The sequence below is a fragment of the Centrocercus urophasianus genome, unplaced genomic scaffold (assembly GCF_019232065.1).
Source record: "Centrocercus urophasianus isolate 14NV4802_14NV808 unplaced genomic scaffold, USGS_Curo_1.0 seq_10, whole genome shotgun sequence".
Classification (NCBI taxonomy): Eukaryota; Metazoa; Chordata; class Aves; order Galliformes; family Phasianidae; genus Centrocercus; species Centrocercus urophasianus.
Window position 1 is genome coordinate 43,247,713 of NW_024884142.1, and position 24,947 is coordinate 43,272,659.

The following is a 24,947-nucleotide window of genomic DNA, read 5'->3' on the forward strand; positions in this document are numbered from 1 at the left end:
TTTTAACTGCTTAATAAGAAGATGGCTTTGACCAGAAGAGTAAATTACTAATTTCCACCTGTTTGCCATATCAATTTACTTTCATCTGAATAGCAAAACTTGTTCTGTTAGCCTTTTCTCAATGTGAAATAAATGGTTACTGCACCCCCCCCCCCCCCCCAGACATTGACATTTTAGGATATTCCTAAATTTATTTCTGTTTAGTATTCAGAAGAATGTACAAGCAGCCTCTGAAAAACCACCAGAGTTTGCTTCCCCTGAGATATTTCTTTACGGCTCCTTCACTCCATCTATTTGTAAAGTCTTCAGCAAAGTCAAGTAGGATATCTTGTTTTGATTTAATTAAGCTTTCGATTGTCCCAGAAGTGGTGACCCTAATTCATTTTCATATGCAGAACTCTTTTAGAAGACTGGGCAGGATGAAGTTGAATTATTTTATTTTTCCTAATGCTAATGCTTCCTTTCCCCCCTATTAGAAAATATTAGAAAAACTCAAAAAGCTCATGCTTTTCTTCAGGAACAAAGTCAGAAATAAAGTTAGGAAAATTGCAGAATTTATTTTCTTTCCTAAAATTAGAGGACTCTCAGGTCTTATTTCTAAAGTTGATTAATGATATATAATTCTTCTAAAATTGTGATGAAATATAACACTTTCTCTTTGGACCAGTCCTGAATCTTTAGTAAGGCATTTTTGGGAGGCTGAAATTTGCTAGTGGCTGACAGTGAGTGTTCTCTTAGCAGTTGTTAAGAGTTCACTGACTTCAAATTCAGTCATTAACTTGAGAAGTAACTGAGAATATCTCTCTAGAAAGGCAAATGCAACTTGAGTGTCTGGAGATTGAACTCATAGTGGAAACGCAGCTGATGTAGAGGTGACACTCAGAAATTCCAAACCAAATACCTAATTGTCTTTGATTCATTTTATGTGTATTAAAGACTAGTTTTTCTCAAGCACAGTGTATTCAACAGCTTATGCTGATCTCCTTTACTGTTTTTTTCAGGACTCTAACTCCAACATTTTGGACAAATTCATGCATGCAAAGCGTTTAAACTTCACTAAGACTAGCAAGATGAAAATGTTAATTTTCTTATGAGTTTTGTTGCCCTAGAAATGTCTAGAAGTTCCTCCAGAGCAAATAATCACTGATTGAGTATGGGACTTGCAATTAATACATGTAATTGAAAATCTTTCAATTCTTCAGTTGACTCTTCAGTTTTCTCTTAATCCTGTTTCTTTCTTACTACCATGGACAAATTCTAACAAGTAGGGAGAGGAGAGTGAGATAAGACAAACTGTTAGTTATTCTGAGCAAAGAGAGCATGAGTCAACAGAGGAAATCGTAACTGTCCTATAATCTGATTAGCAGGTCTGTTTTGTGATTCATCTCATTTACTTTCAGTTACAAAAAAGGTAGATCTTTTGCAACTGTTACTTCTAACACAGCATCTTGTTGGAATGCTTTCTTTATCAGTATTTTGCCAATGTAATGCTGGCAGTGCAAAGAAAATATTGTTTCAGAGAAATCATTAGCAGTGCCTTGGAACATGATCAGTGTTTTCAGTGTCAAGTCTTACTTAAATAAACGGACAATGTTTTTAATTTAATTTTGTTTTCATTTTACTCATGTTTTCTTTAACTCCTCCTAACAGCTCAGTGCTCTGGATGTTTTTACTTGCCTTTTTGGGAGCTAAATAAAGAGGACAGGCAAGAATTCATGATTTAGGAGTGCAAAATGAGTACAGTCATTAACAGCTTTAGTGGAAAACGTGGGAGTTTTGAACCTTGTTCTGACACCAAAGGCTCTTTCTTCTGCTGTAAGAACTAGTCACTGCACAAATCATAGAAGAAATCTAGATTTCAAGCATAATATTTTCCCTCTGTTTCAAGTGGTGGTCTGACATGCCAATCCTGACCTCAACTTCTGTGGCATGCCACTTTTTTTCCTATAAAGAAGACATTGTTACTTATAATCAAATAAATAAAGTAATATATTAGAATATTAGTCATTGAAGCGTGAAGATTGTAGCAAAAGTTAATTGACATTGAAAGGACTGAATTTCACTTAGAATACTTTCACTGTCTTATGCACATTGGAAAGTACTGTTGGTCAGCTTAATCTTTTCCCTAGCTATCAAAGCATTCACCTAGGAGACAGAAGCTCAAGGCAGTTTTCCTTAAAAACTCTAAGTATGCTCTTCTAGGCATATTTTCAAAAAAAGGATTGAGCCCTGCTTGGTGATTTGAAGGGGTCATAGAATTGTTTGAGTTGGAAGGTACTGTTAAGGGTCATCTAAGTCCAACTCCCCTGCAATGAACAGGGACACTGACACCTAGATCAGGTTGCTCAGAGCCCCATCAGCCTGACCTTGAACGTCTCCAAGGAAGGGGCATCTACCGCGTATCTGGGCAATCTGTTCTAGCGCTTCACCACCCTCACTGTAAAAAACATTTTTCTATATCCAGTCTAAATCTCTACTCTTTTAGTTTGAAATAATTTCCCCTTGTCCTGTCACCACAGACCCTGCTAATGAATCTGCCTCCTTCCTTATAACCCCTCTTTAAATACTGAAAGGCCACTGCCAGGTCTCCCCAGCGCCTTCTCTTCTCCAGGTTGAACAGCCCCAGCTCTCTCAACCTATTCTCAATAGGGAGATGAGTCATTGCAGAGGTGGTTATTTCTTCATCTGATTAACTTGCTGGTGAGTAAATGGAGGCACTTCTTCAGCAAAGCCAAGTCTGCAATGGCTAAGGATCCCTAGGCATGCCTTTCTCCCAGGTATTATCTATTGACTAGTTTCAGGTGACTCTCTTTTTATACGTGAGATCTGTAGATTGAAGCAGTTTTCTGAAGCATCAATCTCATTGGTGCTTTGGCATCTACTTGCATGATTTGGATTCGTTCTACCTTGCAGGGCTGGTACCTCAAGTGAAAGTATAGTGGCACCCATCTTAAGTGCACACACTGAAAAAGGAAGAAGAATCCAGACCCAGATGTTGTGAAGAACTGTAGTTCGTAGAACAAGAAATGAGGCATGATAAAGTCCAGGGACAGTATTGGCCTTCATAGTGACAATCCACAAAAAGCTTAATTTGTATATGGCTAATATGTAAGTTATTCAATTAATACAATTTACTCCATCTTTGCTCACTTCAGAGAGATTTTTTTTTTCTCATCAGGTGTAGTATGAGCCTGAACAGTTCCATAGCCAGTCAAATTTAGAGAAGTCTCTTTTCATCCATAGTCACGTTACTTTAAAGTCCTTTGCAACAGTACAAGGTGGAAAAATAATTTAGATGACATATGTCCTCAGACATCAATATAGAAGCGTGTGTATTATGTCCATATAATACAAAATAAATGCTAAATGACCTGAAATGGCCTTTATATGCATAGGTGAGCATTTGATTTATAAAACTAAGACCATTCTGGACATAAATATCATATCTCATGCTCTAGCTTTAATTTATTTAAAGATTTTGTAAAGAATAGCTTGGTTGAAGTATAGTCAGTAGTTCTTGAGCTCAGACTTAACTGAGCTCAAGCGTACTGAGCTTAAGTTGAGAAGACTTTGTAAACTTCCTTCATCTGTTTAAAAAATAATAAGTAAACTTCTTACTGTAGAAAAAGTCAGCAAGGAAAAGTCTGAGCAGTACAATTTGGAAAATAAATTTCTTGGAATGGAAATGCAAAATTCTTTCTTAATAAATGATAACATGCCAGAATAGACTTTCCACAGCCCAAACATCTTGTTGCGTGGGAGACTGTAATTACTCTGAGCATTGCAAGACCAATGAAGTTTATCCACATTTACAGCAAATAATCTGTCCTTACATGTGTAATGAGTGAACTTTAATCAGAGCATCCTGCTACTTGTAAGGAAGCTGTTAGATGAAGAATAGCTTATCTTGCACCAAGCCACTTGCCAAAAGTGTTGTTGCTGAGTCACAGTTTCAGAAGCTGCAGCTACAGCTCAGAAAAATCTGTCCTTGTGAATAGCTGATGAAAACCCTGGAGAGCTTCAAAGGTGTAGAATATATGTGCTTCTGAACTTCAGAATAGAAGAGAGAGAACACATTGACAGACTTTTTATGTATGCATGTTTTTTTCTTCCTCTCTCAGAATTTAGGTAAATACAGAGCATCTAAAGTCAACAAATGAAATGTCAAATCGGAAAGGGCACGTATGTGAAAAAAGCATTTCAGACAGGGTGTGGCTTGGAGCACTGACTGTACCCACTGCCTGTCCAGTAATACAGCAGCTCAGGTAAAAACATGATTTTCGGTATTCAGGAAAGAAAGAGATTTGGACTGAAAGAATGTTTTACCTTCAAATCCTGTTTCTTAAGTAGAACTCAATTCTTGCTTTGACTTAAAGCTGTATTTGTAAAATCAACAAAGTTATCTTGTATGTGATCAAGAATGGTTATGTTAATTGAGCAAAGCCAATAAGATAGGCATAATTGACAAACACAAGAACACAACTAATTTAGAAGGTGCTAAAGGCTACAGGGAAGGCTGCAATTTTTCATGTAAATGTTTGCTTATTTATGGTAGTAATTACTGTTACAAAAATACTGAGGTGGAGGTCAAGAAGTGATACAACTGATTCTGCATCATTTTGAAATACAGTAATCTCCATAATGAACTCACATCTACTTCAAAATGCTGATCTTCATACTACTATTCTAGTAACTTTCTGGACAGTTGTTTTTTATAATTAGTACCTTTGGAAGGTCAGGGGTTTGTACTGTGTTTGTACAGAGCTTCAAGAATTAATATCGACTAAGGTGATGAAGTGCAAAAAAGGAATGTAAATCTATGCAAACTGATCTCTATTTTTGCTAACTTACTTATGATTCTACTGACATCTACTCAAATATCCTGTTTTATATAAGCCTTTTTCTCTTTAGTAAGAAAACAATTGGCTGATGTGTACATTTTGTGGGATGACCCTGATCTCAGTTGCTCTGATATATGAGGGCTGCTCCAAAAGTAATGCATTCTATTTTATTTTGTCCGCCCACAACATCAGGGGCAGATGTTGGTGGCCTGGCAGTGGAGGTTGAATCTTCCCATCAGTACTCAAGTACATCTTGCTGCCATGTGACAGATGGCAGCAGAGGGGCAGCCTCTGGTATCTGGCATGGAAGTGTGTATGAAGCAAAGGTGTGTCATTTAATTTCTCCATGTGGAAAAAATTGCACCTGTTGATATTCATGGACACTTGCTGAGCATTGGAGACCAAGTGTGGATGTGAGCACAGTGAGGGGGTGGGCAGTACGTTTCAGCAGTGGTGACAGTGGCAGTGAATCACCTCCTCGTGTGCAGATATTTATGACCGCAGCAGGCAAGCTCTTCTTCATCACTCATGAAAATGCATAGCTAAAGGTGGTGACTGTGTTGAAAACCAGTGTTTTGTAGGTGAGAATTTGCTCTATCAAACAGTGTTATTGTGCTGTTTGTATCTGCTGTAGCTTCCATAAAAATAAATAGGAGGTTTTACTTTCAGAGTGAGCTACATACATCTGGAGGAATGCAATCCCAGAGGCGTTGTCCCAGATTCACAGCAGTAGTTTAATTCAACTTGGGTTCTGTGTCAGAAGAAGTCTACCCAGCAGTAAATAAAACCCCGTCTTCCCTTTGGTATACCTAGCTGTAGGTATCTGACCCTTGGAAAATGTCTTTATATAAGTGGTTGAGTCATTTTCTTGATTGAGAAGTTCGTTTTTCCTCAGTGTTCCTCTTCTTGTTTTTCCTTGTTGATGCACTCTGCATATAAGAGCTTTTTTTATTATTTGTATAGCTTCAAGTTGTTTCAGCCTTTCAGATTTTTAAAAGCAGGGAGGCTTTTCCAATGTCAGTCTGCCTCTCTGGCAGATGTGTACTTTATTTTTGAGGAGATGCTGGAAGCCAAGCTACCCTTGCCTGTCTGGATGTTCTCTGCTGTGATCGCTCACAGCTCCACCAATGGCTTTCTCCTCTTGCTAGCTCATACCCAGCACATTTTCAGGAACAATCATTTTGGGGGCCGAATGCATGCCTGAACCATGGACTGTAATGTACTTGGCATTTTAGTTGACGAGACTGGCCAACTGATTCTCTTCCCTGCAGGCCAGTTGATTCTCCACACAAATGTGCTGATATCTAATACAAAATTAAGCAATGTGGTTATTTCCAGGTAGCTTTTTTTGAGTGCTGTGACACAGTGTGTAGATGCTGAAATATCTGTTGTAGCAGACATTTGCTGCAAGTTGGGTGGAAAAGTATTGTTTATCTCATAAGTGTGAAAGCAGTTTTTATGCTACAGTGTTGTCTTGACTGGCTATTGACATCTTCTGAATTATCACTTCTGATAGATGCCATTGAATAGACACAGCTTGCTTTCTTATGTAGCATCCAGGCAGTAATTACTACCTTTGGAGTGAATGCGGCAGCACAGCTTGTGCAGAGAATTTCACTCTTACCAGAGGATGGAGAATTCATTCTAAGACACTGTTGTTAAGGACTGAGTGTAGAAAGTTGATTTTTCTACCATAAATGCCCTAAATGAAGATGTGGAAGATTTAAAGGCTTCCTGCAAGGCATATGATCTTTCTGTATGTGGACGTATTCTTTACTTATTTGAAAGGTGTTCAAGTTTTCTTTCCCCCTTGGCAATAATTCAGCTTTCCCTTGGAAAGCTGTAGTCAGTTCAAAGTCAGACACTGAGATCGTGTTTTAGTTGTTCCTGTGATACTCAGTAACCCCTTTTTGCTATCCTGTGAGCTCTCATTTTGCTGTTCTTATGCTCTCATCTGCTATATTCTGTCACTTAAATTCTCTACCTCTTGTAGGCAGGGATTTAATAAAAACAACAACAAACAAAATCAAAACAAATAAAACAAGCAAACAAGCGTAAAAAAACCCAATAACAATTATTTTATGAGGTTTCATAAATGTCCACCATTTCTAAGGAGCTTTAGTTAACGAGCTGTGCATATCTCTGTGTTGCTGTTAACAAATTAGGCAAACAGAAAAAGAACTCTTAAATGCAAAAGTTCCTAGCCTTGCTGATGTTTTCCTTCTTGCTTAGCTTTTCTAAAGATTTCTTCGTCTTCGTAGGCCTTCCATTTAAACATTAGAATAAGTATCTATCCGGAATAATGAATGTGGTTGGATTAAAAAAAAACCCCGAACCTCTAGATTTATGTCCACATTTTATTCTTTGCCTGTGAGTGTCAGTGCTTTACAGTGCTCTTTCTTGAGAAGTGCAGAAGTGGGTTCAATTTTATTGTGGATGCATTTCTTCCTGCTTCAGAGAGGTAGAGTGATTAATCGGGCAGGTCTGGGGAAAGCCTCTGTTTATGTGGCCCTTCACACGCAGACTGTCACGGCTGTCCTACTGAGAGACCTGTATCACTGCTGGATTTTTGGAGTGCCCCATAGCCAGGAGGAGCCTGAGATGGGGCATTGACCATAAGTAACTCTGAGCTGAACAAAGAATACTGCGTGCCTTGGACCTCCCCTGTCGGTTCTCCACACAGTCCTTGTGAATTCCAGGGACTTAAAATTTTGGGATGACTTTTACAGTTTTCAAGGCAGGAACAATTCCTGCCTCTTTTTTTTTTTTTTTTTAATCCCTCAAAATGAATGAGCAAGTCTTTTGTGGAGTGATATCTGCAGAGATTTCTTTTTTATCAGCTTTCTCCTAAACCTCTGTTTTGCTGAACAAATCTGTAGTGACTGATATTACAAGGAACTGAATATTAGTGCAGCACAGAGGGCTATTCAGTGAAAATCTACAACTAAGAAAAATCTGAATTATTTCTTCTTCTTTTTTTAAAGAAAAACTCATGAATAAAATAAAAATAAACTTTGCAACAGCTTACTTGAAAGTAGCCTGTACAAATGTGGCGAAGAAAATCAAACAAAAATGTGTCCCATGTTCCCTGTGGCCTTCTGTATCTCTTCCAGGTGATCATCTGAGAAAAAACAGTGGACTGAAATCACATCATCTGCAGTTCTCCACTCAGATTCACTTGAAAGTTTAGAGCTGTACTCATCTCCAATGTTGACTGGAGTTTAGAAAAACAGAATCCACTGTCTCTAAGGATATACGTTGAGCAGGAAAGCATAGCAAGCATCCTTCTTATTTTTGTCTTTTCAAAAATGCAAGCCTTAATGGAGAAGTAAATGCCAGGAGGCAAAACAGAAAGTAAATATTTGGAATGCTAGAACAACATTAAACAGAGCCCCAGTTATGCTAACACGGTTATTATAATATCTAGGGTTTTGTTTTGAAAATCATAACTCTATTTCTGTAAACAAAACTCTCCTGGATCTTCCATCAAGCAATGCAATTTAGTCTCTGTGTTTCTGGGAAAAAATTCATCTTTTTAGAGTGCATCCTCCAAGACTGTGTTTGTGTTGGTTTAAATCCATCTGAAAAAATAAATTTTGCTCAGTGATATTGCCTATCTATTTTCCTTCTTCTCTCCCTGCCTGCCTAGTAAGACAAAATTGGGGAAAATTCAATTCTGAGGGATTTGCTTGGAAAAAGAAATAAAAAATTAATTTACACTGCCAGGTATCATGCTGTAATATGATTAGGCTGGCAAAGATAAAACAAAGGAAATGTTTAGAGCATGTAGAAATTTTAGGAAAGGTCATTAGCTGAAGTGGATGGGAAATATTTTGTTTCTGAGCATTCAGCAGTTCCTGATCCCGCACAACATGTTACATGCACGTGCACATCGGCCAATTGCTGCGGACGCTGGTAGCTTATGATGGCGGTATTCCAGTTTAATATAAAGCCTTAGGGCTACAAAATGTCAGTGCTGAAGAGTAATCCGTTGCCAACTGGAAACTGCTTCTCTCAGGCATTGTTCAACTTTCCGACTGATCACAGACATGGTGCTTGCTGTTTAACTCCCTCCCTCTCGGTAGGAAATCCTACCCAATTCTGCTCTGAAGAAAAACTGAGTGGAAAAATCTTTCTCAGACTGCTCTTGTTTGTTCCTTTTTCTGTTGTTAGTGGGAGAAGGTCTTTCATCTGATGTGTCAAAACTAAACCCATTTTGCACTTTTTTCAGAATACAACAGACAGAAATGTTAAATTAAAAATAATGAGGACAAAGGACAAATGAAAGCTGATGGTTGAACTTTTAAAAGTAAAATGTTCATCAAGTAAACTAGTATGCAGGCCTGCAAACTGAAGTTATTTGTATGACAGACAGGAAGAAGACTCGTTGTCTTTTTTATGTTTTAGTTTCCACCCCTCCACCTTTCCTTAGGCATGGGTGGCCCGTGCAGATTAAGAAAGTTAAATAAAAATTCTGTGCTTGGTTGCATTCCAGCTAAAAATAGCTTAAGGATCTAGCTATGCTTGATTCAATTCCTTTCTAAAAGCACACTTTTTTTTTTTTTTTTTTTTCACTTTCTCCCTGCAAACTTTTAAGTGTCCTGTTTGTACTGGCTGTTTTCACAGCCTCATTATGATTTGGGACTTAAAAAGTGTTTTTGCTTGGTTCTTATTTAAAGCTCTTTAAAAGATGTTTCTATAGTTAGGCATGTTTACTGAAGGAGAATGTACCAAAATGGAAAAGACTGAGAGTGATCTGTCTTGATTAGAAGTATTTTTAATTGAATTAATTTACAATATATTAAATCAATCATGTGGAAATTTTCTGATTGCCAGCGCAGTACATGCCTTGGAAATGACAGTTTGGTGTTTATTCTTGTATAACAGGCAGGCCATAGTACTTGGTGGTAGAGATTTGGTTTTAGAGCTCACTCACTTTTTTTTGTGTGACAGTAATTCTCCTCAATTGCTGAATAATCTCAGTGAGACCGTAAAACCATTTCCTTAGTATATTTTACTGAGATTTTGATCAAAATGTCTGTTTCACCGAGCTACTCTGTAACTGTGAAGGTCTAAGACAGTAAGGCTGTTTAATATCCTAGAGTAAGGGCACTGGAGGGTAATCGAGCTGATTCATACTTTCATAAAATGGAAGTACATTGAAAGGCTGAAGTATTAAACCAAATGAATCCCAAGCGTAATTCCACTGACTTGTTTAGCCTTATAACTAGTATGAATTTCACCTATCAGGCCAATTCTCTTGGGGGAAGGAGATGCTCTGAAATAGCATAAAAGTCGGGGAGTTTATAAATCACTCTGATTGCTTTTAGGAGAGCTGCAGAAGGAAAAAAAAAATGGAACCATCTAAAAATAGGAAGGCAAGAGCAAGTTGAGTGCTACAGTAAACCCTTCACCTGAGTGTAAAATTAATCCAAATCAATTGCAAGGAAAAAGTTCTTAGTACGTACTGTGTTTAATCATACAGCCTACTTGTTTCCATCATTGGTCCTCAAGAAATTGTGGTTTCAGGGTTTTTTGGTTTTTTTTCTCAATAATTTGAAATTTTATTTCTGCAGTGTTATTCAGTGCAGCAGGCTGTAGCTGGTTTATTCCCAGGAAATTTAGGGACAAGATGCTCTCAAATATTTATGCCACTATTCTGTGGAAAACTTAGACAAGCTTTTACTCCAGTCTCATATTTTTCTCACAGATGAGTAAATCTAAGACTTGCCCCACTTTCAGCTTCTCTGCCTGTATGCACACGCAGATCTCCAAAGTCTCTGACCATTACATCAGCCATGATCATCTCTGTGTAGACAAATCACCAAGGGCCTGAACAGGCAGGTGTCTAATCCAGTGGAGATGAGTGTTGTCTCCACAAATCACAGTTGGAGAAATCCCTCCTGGTGATGTGTTGTTGAGTGTTAGAGAGCATATTCCTACATCAGTGTCTTAGAATCATAGAACATACTGAGTTGGAATGGACCACAAGGATCACTGAGTCCAACACAGGCTCCACACAGGACTGCCTGAAATTCTAACCCTATGTCTGAACCCTTCTTGAACATCTGGAGCTCTGCCCACTGCCCTGGTGTAAAGTGAAATTGAAATGAAAAATTATTAATTCGATACTGAAGAAATATTGTAAATGAGGTAAAATAAATGCTAAAGCGTAAGGAAAATATAAATGCAACGTGCAGAGCAAGGGAAAAAGGTGGAAATGAGAATCGAGATTTAGAATTCAATTTCAGAAGAAAATGCAGAAATGCAGTATAACACAAATTCTCAAAATGTAGCCTTACGTTCTACTGACTTTACATCTCTGTGAATGTTAAAGCCATTGGGTTGTTGAGCAGTAGGAGGCTTCAGTGCATCAGGATGACTTGCAGGTCAGAGTTAGCTCTCTTCTGTTTGTGTTAGGCTTCACATGCCAAGTGATTGTTTTCTTCCAGGGCTCACTTGGAAACCCTCAGATTACTGTGAAAAACACAGAAGCCTCCATTGGTTCATCTTTTTCAGAGGGCAGATTGAACAAAAGTGATTTTCTTTCCATCATCTGTGATGGCCTAAGGATGTGGTTGAGACAGAGGTTTTTTGGAGGAGAAAGTATCTTTTATTAGTTAGGTAAATGTCCTTGGAAGAACTTTTGGGTATACTAATTCTCCTTCAAAGTGAGATGGTATTTTAGAATTATCCTAAAATAGCTCTCTTATATTTATAAAGTCAAAGACCTTTTACTAGCATTGAGCTAATAAAATAATATTTTATTACCTAACTAAACATTGATTCAGTTGAGCAAACACATTTTGCTTTCCAGCATCCTATCCACTGAAGAATGCCAAATGCAGTATTCTGATGGGGTTTTCCAGAATCGTGGGTGAGCTAGAAGAAAATTTCCGGAAAACCAAGTCGTTTGTGGGTAAAAGAAGCAAGTGAGGGACAGAATAAACTATAGGGAAAATAGTTATGCAGAACTTCATGGTGAAACTGAAGAACTTGAGATGATGGAAACCCTGAGAGCCATGTCTTGTAGCCATCACCCCAGTATTTCACTCAAACATCCGAGCAGCTACTGAACTGATATTTGCTCTTTGTGAGTAGAGTGGAATAGGTGCTAGCATCAACAATAAGCACTAGTGAATTATCTGAAGTTGTCGTCAGCTTTGCCTTGCAATCTGGTTTTTAAAGAAGCTAGTCAAATAATAAAAACTTGACCAGTGTTAGATTTAGAAACTCCTTCATGAAAATAACAAGCAAGTTTTGTTGCAGTTTGCTGTTAAGGAAAATAAAATTAGCTTTTTCTACTTTGGTAGTACATTAGTTCTTTGATTACCCAATAAGGAGTTGAGGGTTAAGCTGGTTTAACTTTGAATACTGTATTCAGACCTGTATGAGCAATTAGCAATGAAATGCTAAATATCCCTTCAGGTTTTTCATTTTTTCCTTTAGAAGAAAAAACTGCTGCAAGTAATTATTTGTCTGGAAATAGTGACATTGTTGGTCTGGAAACAGTGACTTCTCCTTGTGTGTTTGGCACTATGAAGTTAGAATGCAGAAAAAAGGAAAAACTAAAGTAGGAGTTTTACTCCAGCATAAGGAGACAAGTTGGTGCTTAGATTTCAGTACACTTCAGCTCTTCCAAAACATCCAGCAGGCATGAACTATACATAGCATCTCAAGAAAGAGTATCCTCTCCTGTCTTTAGACAAAGAAGCATAATGGAATGCAATTGCAAAACTGGCTAAACACAAATGTTTCCACATCAGTGAGGTGCAGTTGACCCTGAAAAGGGAAGAAGCCCAGATGTACATAGGGTGCACTATTTCACAGGTTCAGTCCAGTTCAATCTGAGGTTGGGTCTAGTGCTGCCTATATGAAAAAGTGCTTTACTAATGTACATAGCGTGTCTTTTAAGCCAGTGTAGATCTATTTGTTTGAATTTCCCTGAGTTTCACTGCAGTAACAAAGGACAAAACATAGCCTTATGTAGTTTTATAAAGTGCTCATAAACCAATAAAGTCAGTACTTCAAATATTTGTTGTTATTTAAAAAACTGAAAGAAACAGCTAGTAGGTTCAAAGGAGGAAGAATCATACAAATAGATAATGATTAATATGTTTTAAAATATAATTATGAAATGTTACCTAACCATGACAAAGATAAGAAAACCAAATGTCAGCTTTCATTTGCATAAATAAAATTATAAAATGCTTCTGAGAGCTTGTATTGTTTTTTAATTGAAATTGTTACATGTTTAAAAGCCTAGGGACTTAGCCAGCTACCTGCTACTATTCATACATTATTCCTTTCTCACTAACTAGCTGGAAAGAAGGACTGAGTTTTATAAAGGCAGGACAGGTTTTTCTTCAAACTTGCTTCTGCTTCCCTCTGGAAGTCTGAACATATTGCAGACTGGGACATTGCTCCCTAGTAAGGAGCTGCTGCAGAAGCTCACCTTGCAGCTACTTGTTCTTTTGAGGAGTTCACACAATGTCAGTTGATGGAGGCCATCACTGATACTACATCGTCAGTTAACAAAATGTTCTATCATGTGTCATGTTAACAAAATTATTTATGCTTCTAAAAATAAAATTTAGAAATCTGTAGTTAAGTAAACTCTTCTTTTTTGCATGGACTCTTGGTTTTCTGTATGTGGGCATATTGGGATAATTGTACATATAATCTTTTAAGCAAATAAATGCCTGCTTTACTACTACCTAGCTAGTTTGCTGCTAATCTGTAGGTTCTGCTGGCGATCTCCAATGGAGCTGATCTTCTGAAAACATCCCCAAATGTTACAGATCTTGCCTGCATCCAACTTGCCATCCAGATGAGCTCCTCATTACATGATTTCATCCCTCTTCAGTAATTTTTCAGAGCTCTCCTTTCTTGTCTCTTCAGTTTGCCTCTCCCAATGTACAAACAAACACAGTCATAGTCTCCTATTTCTCTGTCATCCCTGTGCTCCTGTCTTTTGCTTTCTGTGCTGCTTCAGCTACACTGAGTGGCTTGTTGAAGCAGTTTCCTTCCACAGGAAGAGCAAGCTGAGGACTAAATCACTCACTGAATCTCATAAAGAATACAGTACTGACATGCATGTGTGTGCTGGCTTTTATAGCTATGCATTTGTGTGTGCTTCAGGAAGTGTCCCTGGGACTCTGGGGCCACAGCTATCAAAGCACAGGGAAAATTCCCCCCCAAAGAATTCATAGTTCAGAGGCTGGGGAACAAAATGATGGGAGAATGTGGGGAAAAAGTATGATGTGAGCATGATGATAGCAACAAAACTAATAGTCTCTCTTGCCTGGTATTGACTGCCTTCAGCTACTGTCACTTCATTTATCGCTTGCTGTAGAGAACTTCTGATTAAGTTGTCAGTATTATGACCCATTCCCCTTTATTCCTTATTTTCTTTCACAACAGGACATTTGTACCATTACTTAGTGCTTATGATTTGTTTTTCTGTATATCAGAGCACCATGCATATCGTGCATATAATGCATATCATAGCAAGCCTATTCTACTCTATATGGCTTTGTGGAAGGTAAACCTTACTGTAGCATAAAAGCAAAAAAGCAACACAACTAAAAAGTTGTGTAGCTTTTTCTCTCTTTTCTTTACTATAATACTGGCTATGTGGAAGTGATCAGAAAATCAATCAAAAGTATACCAGTATGAAGAATAAGAAAGCTCTCAAATATGGTCACTTTTCCATCTCATTTAATTTGTATAGAAAGGGGTTTCATACCCTATATGCCTTGTAATGTTGGCAATCTGTCTTACACCAGTCCTTTCAACTGTTGTAACTATGCAAGTGCACATAGATGATTTTCAGGTATTGCATACAAGGGAAAGTAGAGGTTAAGAACAATATTTTGCTTTCGGACAGAAGATGTTTGTGATAGTCCTTAATACTTAACAAAATTAATTCTCCATATTGAGCCATTTCTAATGAAAACACAGATAAGATATATCTAGAATTGTACCGAGGCATACAAACTGTCAGCTCCTCTATTTATTCTGCAGCTTTGGCTAAGCTTTCAGATTCTGTACCCCAAACTGATGAGCACCTGAAAATATGATCAAGATCTTGGACTTTGACTCAATGCTTCTGAAACCAGGGCAGGAAATGAAGGAATTGTGTAATCTTGCTATCTTGGGCTGACTGGTTTGGGACTAAGTGATAAAAATTTCCAAAAATCTCATCTGGGATCCACTTTCGCACATTATCAGATTGTATTGCCCAAGGAACAAAGAGGAAAGTAAGTCATACCCAGAGCATACCCAATACCTAGAGCAGAAAAGCACAGCTTTGTGTCCAGCTGTGTACATTGCCAATAACCCTGAATGAAAACCTGTTATACAACATACTGAGCCTTCAGATGTTATACTGCGAATGTCATATGACTTATGGGCCCCCAGCTGAGATATAAGATGCAAAAGGATCCAGGCATGTTTCTACACTGTAGATTCATTGAGACAGGAAATAATTTATTTTCTCTGAATGGGAGAACAGCTTGCAAATTTTTTAGAGGACTTGAGCTGGAGATGCCCTGGAATACCTGAAAGGTACTGGAAGGCCAAACCTATCATGGACAATTAAAAGGAACTTGTTTCAACTTCAGTGATATATTAAAAACCCTGAAAGCTAAAGAATTTACTTCTTTGCCTAAGTGCTTCATTTTTAACTTTTGTATACTTGTCTGTATTTTTTTCACCTTGCCATTTAAGAAATCTATAAGCCCAAAACAATAAAGATTTCTGTTTTTGATAGAGATATGCTATGCATGTGGTCTCCTAGCACTAGGCATAGATATGCATTATAAATTTAATTGGAGGGGAAAAACATAAAACAGAGATCTACTCACAAAAAATGTAACGTAACAGCACAGGCTACTATTAGTCATTGTCATAATCTCTGAGCTGTTTTCATTGAAATCATGACTGTTCTTAATTTTTTCCCTTTCTTTGGCCCAGTGCTACCTCAGCATTAAGCATGAGGATTACATTAACACAAATGAGAACATTCTTATTCTGATGTCTTTGAGAAAAGCAGCAAAGCCAGCAGGATGCAGCAGTACCAGAAGAGGATGTGAAAGCATGGCAATTGTATAGCAAGTGGTTTTCATTTGGGTTTTACAGTGAGAAGTTCTATTAAGTTTTCTGTTTTCCTTACTGAAACACTTCTGCAACTACAAACCTTAAGGGAAAAGGTGCTTGAAGAACACTCTTACTGCTTAAAAGTAAAGCAAGAAAATAAACACAGGGTACAGAAATGCATCTTACAGCATGAGACCATCAAGACACAAAATTGATCAGTCCAGCTCTAGCAGTATTACACAGCTACTGTGTTTTGCAGATGCTTCTTAGGGGTTTTCATTTTTTTCCAGTCTATTCTCAGTAATGGGCATTCAAAAGGAACAATGTTTGGGAAGTGCACCATTCTGTTCAATACTGCAGACAAAGACAGAGATCTAAGAGAAAAGTTTCCAAAAGGAGAAAAGTGTGTTTGAGTGGCAAATACTGATGTGTTTCGTTGTTCAGCCTCCTATGCAGAGCTCCAACAACACCAGTGTCAGAAACATTTTTGACATTTCCTGAGGAATGGTTTGTCCTTCTAGAGAGAACAAAACCAGTATTTTCAATCTGTGTAAGACAGTGAAAAGATCAGAGAGAAAAAGATCCTTCACAAACATGTATGGTGATGATTTATCTACTTCCTAGCAGAGAGGATGAGGAAGAGACAGCGCTGACATTTAATGTGGATCATAGTACTTGTTACAATTGAGCATTGTAAAGCATTTTTCCCTTGATCCTCAACATGAGTTGTTTCAGGAGAAGTATTTTTTCTTTCCCTTTGTCATTTATTTAAACAAATTCCTATCAGCTTCTGTGACTTTCCTTCAAAAGAGACCGACAATGCTGCTGACAAAGGAGGACTCAAAGATTAACTATCTGTCTCACATAGACAAAAACATGCTGGTAGTTTTCTTTGAGGACACTTGAATGTCTGATAGATTTGCTTATCAGTTTTTTCTTCTGTTGGTAGCCAGTTTGCACAAGCAGACGCTTCCTACTCCCTTGTACACCAGAGTGGTCAGTTGTGCAGCTGTGTGGTCCTGCAGGCATTTTGGAGGGCTATTGGAGAAGGTTAACTCCTCACTCCTGAAAACCCCTTAGCGCAGTGTCACGGCCCAGTAATAATAAGCAAAGTTAATCTGGTGTCATGGAGTACTGGTGGAATACTTGATGGCATAGTTTTTGTAATTTATCACAACAGTCAAAGACCTTGGATTCTAATTTAAGTAGGAGAGCTTTCTTGGAAGTCCACCTGCCTTCCTCTGTTAACACTTTGTGAACAGCCACCTTCCCTGTGTGACTCATGTCCCACTCAGTGCCTTTCAGTGTCTGGACCACATGGGTCTTGCTGTGATAAAATAAGAGAGACAGGAAAGCAGGCAATCTTTTGCTCTAGCAATCCGTCACTCTTCTTTTACAACTGTGTGCCAATAGTGTAATGAGTGGTGACATGGGAGGAACATGACAATAATTTAGAAGCTGAGAGAAGCAACTGCATGCTGACATTGGCAAGGTATGTGTGTATTTATCTTGGGTAAGAGTACAGAAAAATGAGTGCAGTGAAGCTGCAGGAGATGTTGCCAGCAGGAGGAGGAATGGCATTGGGAAAATTGCAGCCTTGCACACTGTGATTATTATTTACCCTGTGAGGAAGCAAGAAAAGTGCTAAACATAACACATGTAAGAAGATGCCTGCCTCAAAAAGGTAGTTACTTCCTGAGGGAAATATTAAAAAAATTAAAGCTAGAGGCAGATAAAGAGCAAAGAAACTAAACTATTCTAAGACAGCACCAGGATGAAACTGAACAAATTTCTTAGGATGGAAGAAAGAAATGGCATTTGGCTATAGTACAGTAGAAAGCTACTTTGAATATGGTCTGTTGAACCTTTGGAGTTACGTTTTGATTTATGTGAATGTAAATGGACCAAAGTTTTGATTTATATCATCAATTATAAGCCTGCTGGAGTAGTCCCTTATCTTTGGAATATACTTGGACAGTGTCAGTGTCTGTGTTCAGACCTTTCCTGTCCAAATTAGAAGTGTGCTAGCTCAGTGAGAAGCCCTTAGCATTTGAACCCAGCCTTCTCCTCATCTCTGATACCTGAAGGTTGGTACAAAAAAAAGCGAAGGTGAAACCTTCACTTTTAATGGTAACTGCTATTCAGAAGACAGTATGCTTTTATTATTTTTAGATAGCTACATTTGAATTACATCCACCAGTCTGACAGATGATGGGCTGATTTTCTGCCCAACAGATGTTCCAAGATTTGTCTCTGCAGGCTTTTTAAATCAAGTACATAAATCAAAATTCATGTACATGGAAGCAAGTCAGACTGTGTCCTTCATCATCTTTGCCTTGTGTTGTGCACTGGAGGAAGATTACATCTGGGAGAGAGAGCCTGGGGTGGAAAATGGAGAAAAAAGAAAAAAAAAAAAAAAGAAGAAGAAGATAGACTTGAGAAGGTCTTTGCTGTGTTTTAACGCTAATGTTGGTCTGTCGATCTTTAAATGAGTAGCAGTCAGCTCAGAACTGCATTGTCCTACCAACTGCATGACCCGAACTGAATGTGCAAGCACTGTGGCCATGCTGGTATTTTGTCACTGGGAACAAAACTTAACAGCTTTATCCAGCAAAGGAAGATGCTGAGTGTTTATTGTTCTGAAGTGTAATTTACAGTGTCTTGCAACTCTGAAGAAATATATGTTGGACACCTACAGTTAAGTGAATATGAACACTCAGAAAAAAAAAAAAGAGCAACCCATGAGACTACATCTGTGAATTTGGATTCATTCTCCTTATTTTGATATTTCTTGTAAAGTGTCAAGCTCATTCATTTCAGTGAACATACAGTATAATACTGTACCTAAATCAGAATTGTGATACATATATCTTGTATATTTTCTCAACATTGGATGCTCGAAGTTTTCTATTGCTTCAATGTTTTTGCTACTTATGGAAAGGATTCATTTGGACTTGCTCTGACATAAGATGGGAACTTCAAAATCTCAAGGTCAGAACCTTTAATCACTGACTTTATTTAAAGAAAGTTGTTTATTTGTTAGTTCAAGTCATCTTTCAGATGTGCAGATTTTATTCATGTCATCACTTCCTGCCAAGTAGGATTCATTTATTTTATTATTCAGTATTCAGAGATATAGAGATAGTTAAGAATATTTATTATTGTAGTTGGAGTATCACACATGAAAAGAAGTTTGAGAGAGAAAAGGAAAATGCTCTTTGTTGTTGATAAACAAGGGCAGCATCAGTAATTGAAGTGCTGCTGCTCCCTTCTTGCACTTCAGAATAGGTTATGTTTGATTTAACGATCTGCCTCAGTTTTTCTATCCATGAAAGGAGAGTACCAATAATTTCTAACCCTAGCAGGAATTTAGAATGGTGATCATGATGCTCTATTTCTTACACGAAGAACAGTAAAAATGGAACTTTGAACTTTGCTTATCTAATTCTTATTCTAAATACAGGCAGTCATCAATCAAGCTGGTACTCTTTCATCAAATGGTCTCCAACCCCACCTGTACACTTTCCTACATAATGTGCTGACTATAGCTACACTAAGACACAACATTCCTGTTGCACTCTACACAGAACTGCACTTATTTGAGCAAGTATTGTTTTTGATTGAGCAGTTAATGGCAAATTATTAGGAATTACTCTGTTAATTGATGGAAGTCATGATGTGCAAATCTGGTATGATAATCTTTTGTGATACTTAATAAAACAGGGGTAATGGAAGTTTTTTCAAACTGTCCTTGCATGCTACTTGCGATGAAGTATCTGCCTTCTGCTTCAAGCGCTCTCGCTTCAGCTACTGCCCTGAGGTGTGATCCTTCACACATATCTATGCCTTAACCGAAGCCCATTTTCATCAGCAGGAATCTTCACATTCAATTCCATGAGCTTTGAGAAAACTCAGCACCACTGGTTCTGTTAAGCACAGGATTGCATTATTTATTCAGAAAAGGTACATGCATGAGCTGGAGTTAGACCAAATTAGTTATTTCCGTAGGAGCAGAGGAAAGCAAGTGGTTTGGTATTTGTAGGCTTAAGAAATTTTTTGCAGATTTTTATTTTTAGTTTGTTGAGAGGCCTTTTTATACAATTTACTCCCCGTGAAAGGAATTTGTTGTAATAACATCCTAAATAAGAGTCCAAACAAGATTCCTAATAAAGAAAAGCTAATGGTTCATGGAGACAGTATGACTAAACAGAGTTTCAGTTCCCTTCCCCATGGCAGTGTGGCAAAACCACTTGAAAGCGATGCTCGGGTGGTAAGAAGCCACACAAGTGGTGGACAGAACAGTCTGTTGCTGACCTTATCTACAGGTTTCCTGTAGATACACAACTGCTCATTATGCTCCTCAGTTGTGCAAATGGCAACATAATGAAATACACAGAGGTTCTTCTCTAAGGCTTTAGCACCCAGCGTTGAAGTACATGGCTTTACTAAGAAAAGACCCTCTGGGGCAAACAAAGCCCATGGCTGTTGTGTTGATCTGGTGAATAGAATCCAGACTGAAGAAGCAGACCTGTTTAATGTTCTGATTCCAGGCTACACCTTTTTTCTTCTGTTTGCTCTACCTACAGATGTTGCTATGAGGAAAAGAGTCAGCAATGACTGATGTGGAGCCCCTGGTGACAGACTTCGCAGCATCGGGCAGGGCAGGCCGCCGCAATGCCTTACCTGACATCCTGGGCTCTCCTGCTGGTGCCGGGACCTCGGACTTGCCGCACAAACTGGCCGAGCTGTCTGTTTCTGAAGGTAGCACCTGTGTGTTCCAGAAGCGGGCATCTGCATGTAGCCATCCTTCGCTTTCTCCTTAAGACTTCTGGCACCATGTAATTTTGATATCAGTGCCATTAGTTCTTTCTTCATTCAGGTTTAAGTTCAGTCTTCCAAAACAGTTTTGTACTCCTAACAAGACAAGTTAATTTTAACCCAGACTGAGTCTGCCATATCCACCCACAGACTCACTGTGCAGCAGTCTGGGGAAGGGTGCTGGGAACTGAATGCTGGCTCACATGAAGAAGAGGAACCACAGTTACATTGCTGGACAGCTTGGCAAACCACCATGCCAGCTATTAATTAGAGTCTCCTCTCGCTCAAGGGTAGCTTAGCACAAGACAGTAAGCTGTGCTGCTGATCCAATTACAGCTATCATTCTAACTTAGAGATAAAAATTAGGAGTGCTGAGTCCTCCTGCTAAGCTTCAGACTTTGCTGTCTGAGATCAGTGCTGCATTTCTGATGCTGATGAAGTGAGAATTATAGGTTGCCTCTGAGCATGGGTTGCTCCTACTTTTTAAATCTTGATTTGGAAGAATATTCTTCTTCTCATGCCTGCCGCTCCCAAGGTGGTCCCACTTCCAGCAGCAGCAATGGTCTGCAGGCAGCAGAGTAGGAGGCAAGCCTGTGCTGAAGGGTACAGGGCTCATGAATTCCAGCTGAAATAGGTTACAGGAAAATTCTCAAGCTCGAAGGGTGTATATTGTGCTTCTATATTACTTGAAGTAGTGTTGAATTTACATCCTCTTAAAGCACCATAAAACTGTGGGAAATTCTTTGATTACAAATTGTCCTTGCTTTGATCATTTCATTTATATACATGTTTTTGGACTTTTGTAATCCAAGCCCATCTGGGGCCTGTTGAAGGACTTCTGGGGGTGAAGAAGAGGATGAATAGAGACATCACTTCTGCGAGGAATGAAAAGAGAGACTGGATCACAACATCCTCTCTTGAAACTAGGAAGGGGAGGAAAAAACATTATCTGAATGGGTGCTGGAAGAAGGCATTACTTTTGCAAAAGGAAAGGCCAAGGATTTATGAAGAGGAGAGGACAGACATAAATAAGTGAAAGCCAGCAAGGACAGTTATATATGCCTAGGTGAAAGGGCAGTACTGAGGAGAACTGGGGGAATTTGGAAAAGCAGATGGAAGGGCACCGTGTTAAGAGTGCATACAAGGTTATGCAGGTCAGTAACAGCAGATGAGACGCAGTTCAGACTCCTTGAATTTGAGATGTCCTTGCAGATGTCCTCTTTCTGGTGTACGTGATTGCAGCATTGCAAATCCATTCCAGAGTATAGACGGGCAATTAACATTTAATGCTTTCATTTTCAAATATCTTTTTTTTAATTCCGAAAAAGCTCTTCCACTTGGCACCATTGCACACAGTGACCACGGGCCACATTCCTGCAGGAGGGAACTGTTTCCCTTGTCAAAGAGGAGGCAGGTGGGAATTTGACATTGTGGAAGTAAAGCTCTTGGACTGGGAAGTCCAAGCCATTGGAATATTCATTGCTATGCTATGAATAACTAACCTTTGTATTGCTTAGAGCAATTAACCTTGAGGGGAATACATATGACCATGTTAAACAAAGCTCAAAAAATACAACAGTACAGGTAAGTTCCTCATGTTTGTTTCATTTTGACTCTGGAAAATTGGAAACAATATACTTTTTAAGGCATGGAAAAATTTTCTCCGATATATATATATTTTTTCCTGCATAAAAGTAAACATGAAAGAGTGAGTGTCTTCTTAAAAGAAATGTTACAGTACAAGATAATAGAAGTACTCCAGACAGAGTAATCCTTTCCTGGTGCTCATCCAAGTGCATTAAGAAGAAATGAAACACAGCTACATTAGTTTGAGCAGTATGTACCAGTGCTTTCTTAAAAACAAAAGGAGATTTGAAGAACAATTCATAGCATGGAATTATCCTTTGCTTTTTTCGTTGCCACCAGAGCACTCCCAGAAGGAGTAATTGCTATTATCAGCATTTTGCAGTCATGATAATAAGTGAATGCAGGATACAGTTAGACACACTGTGACTAGTGGGCACTGCTTGGGTGCTTTTGTGAATTGGGAATTCCGCAAGCATCAAAATGGGAATTGCAGCCTCATTTTCTTGTCAGTTAAACTTCCAAATGGGCAGCAAGCAAAACTGAGGGAAAGTCATCAAAATAAAATGAAAGTTTACGATGCCGTGACTGGGAAATTGTTTGTTTGTGATACATTTGGGGCTGTAATGGACAAAACTTGCTTGTCTTTGGCTTTAGCAATAAGCTGTTAAAATGAAAGCCATTGCCAGCTCAGAACAAAGAGGTTAGATAAATGAGAAAAGCAGAGAAGATAGAACATGTGGCTATATAAAGCATGCCCTATTTTTTTCTGAAAGATTTAGTGAAGACTACGGGGAATGGTGAGGAGGGCTCTCCATCTTGCTTCACATTTAGCTAATGCTCATTGGATCATACATTTCTTTTCCTTCTAAAAAGCTGTCACTTGCTGTCAGAGTGAAAGGTCAGAAACGGGATTTGCTAATACCTTCTGTCTGGTTTAGAAGATAAGAGACTTTGCATATATTCTTTATGAAAATGCAAGGACCATTGCTGTGTGATACAAATTTCTGTGCACTCTGGACATTCCACTAAATTAATATTCACTTTGAAATGAATGGAGATGTTTTGGCATCAGCTATTTTTCACAGAGCCCAAGTCTGACAGGAAGGCTATCTGTACCCTACCCACCTCTGCTGACGTGTTAGTTTTGGAGAGTTGATACTTCCCAAAGGTAGTCTGATGGGAAGCTATAGTGGAACCATATTAAACAATCATAGAGTCATAGAATCATAGCATCATAGAATGTTCTGGGTTGAAAAGGACCACAATGATCATCTAGTTTCAACCCCCTTGCTATGTGCAGGGTTGCCAGCTACTAGACCAGGCTGCCCAGAGCCACATCCAGCCTGGCCTTCAATGCCACCAGGGTCGGGGCATCCACAACATCCTTGGGCAACCTGTTCCAGTGTGTCACCACCATCTGTTGTGATATCAGTTGATATCACATGAGATTCCAGGATTAAAGAAGAATCTGCAAAAAGTTTGAGAGCAAAGAGGTTACACTGACCTTCTGTAATCTGCTCTGGGGGTCTGTTCTGCTAATAATTTATGTTGCTTGGTGAAAATAATTCTAGGTAACTGTGTATAACTGTCTGGATGTAGCTGTCTGGATGTAGCACCTGTGCTGTAAATAAGAGTTTGGATTTCCTCTAGCAAACTCTGTTTACCCTGTCTACAAGACTCCACTAATATTGGACATCAAGCCCCAAACAGAAGCAGACAATAGAGGACATGACTCTGTCTCCCTTTCCTTAAAAGTGCTGTGCTATGTAATACTGAAGAATGTCAAGTAACTGAGTTCTTAATTTACCAGTGTTAAACTATGAAGCCTCCAAACCAGAGGCTGTTGCAGACAACATCAAGCAATTTATTGTGTACAGTGGTGTAAATTTACTGTGGTAAGCAGTGACGAATATATATAATATTGTCTGTTTGTGATGTGTTAATGGCAAATCTCCAGGGAAATTCCTGACATTTGACCTCTTAGATTATGATTATTAAATCAGGTAAATGTTGGAAGATGATACAACCAGATTTGCAGAAGCTATGGTCTGTCTTAGGTCTGAGTACACAAACTGTTTTGTTACCATTGTTAATGCTCTGTGAGACTTGAGGATAGTGTGAAAATAATTGTGCTTTGCAAGGAAATCAAGGCAAGAGGAGCTGTCATTTCTCAGTGAGAGAATATGGGCTTCAGAAGGGACAGTGCAGAATTCCACATATCTAATGATGACCATAACCATGAATCAGTTCTGCTGGTGTGCTTTTATTTGTACTAGCCATGTCATCGTTCCATTCTGATCTATGAAAGAGTGAACTTCAAAATCAGAATTACAAAAAAGTATATATATATACCCTCATCTTGTGAAAAAAAAATTATTTCTGCTATGTTTTTAGTGGCAAAGAAGGTCAGACAAATAATGGACATGTTCATAAAATGTAATGTTATCTACCAGAATCCAAACTGTGCTCAGAGGAGTGCTATATTCTAACCTGACTTTGAAAACAAGTCAGAAAAAAAAAAAAGTTATATCTGATCTGATGCTTAAAATTTATTAGAATGTGCAAGGAACATGGAAATCAGAACCAATAGGAAATTGTTTT

The 24,947-nt window shown here is 38.5% G+C and overlaps 1 protein-coding gene across 4 annotated transcripts in view; it reads left to right on the top strand.

The window, feature by feature from the left end:
* The window catches only part of PKIB (cAMP-dependent protein kinase inhibitor beta), a 52,541-nt gene that overhangs the window by 26,523 nt on the left and 1,071 nt on the right, over positions 1-24,947 (top strand). For 2 of the 4 annotated variants that reach the window (XM_042818390.1, XM_042818399.1), the window contains exon 2: positions 20,528-20,705. In XM_042818390.1, the coding sequence (XP_042674324.1) occupies positions 20,555-20,705 (151 nt within the window). In that variant the 5' untranslated portion in view covers positions 20,528-20,554. Of the gene's footprint in view, positions 1-4,185; positions 4,266-20,527; positions 20,706-24,947 lie in introns of those variants that run through there. The other 2 variants (XM_042818408.1, XM_042818416.1) reach the window with 2 other exon arrangements.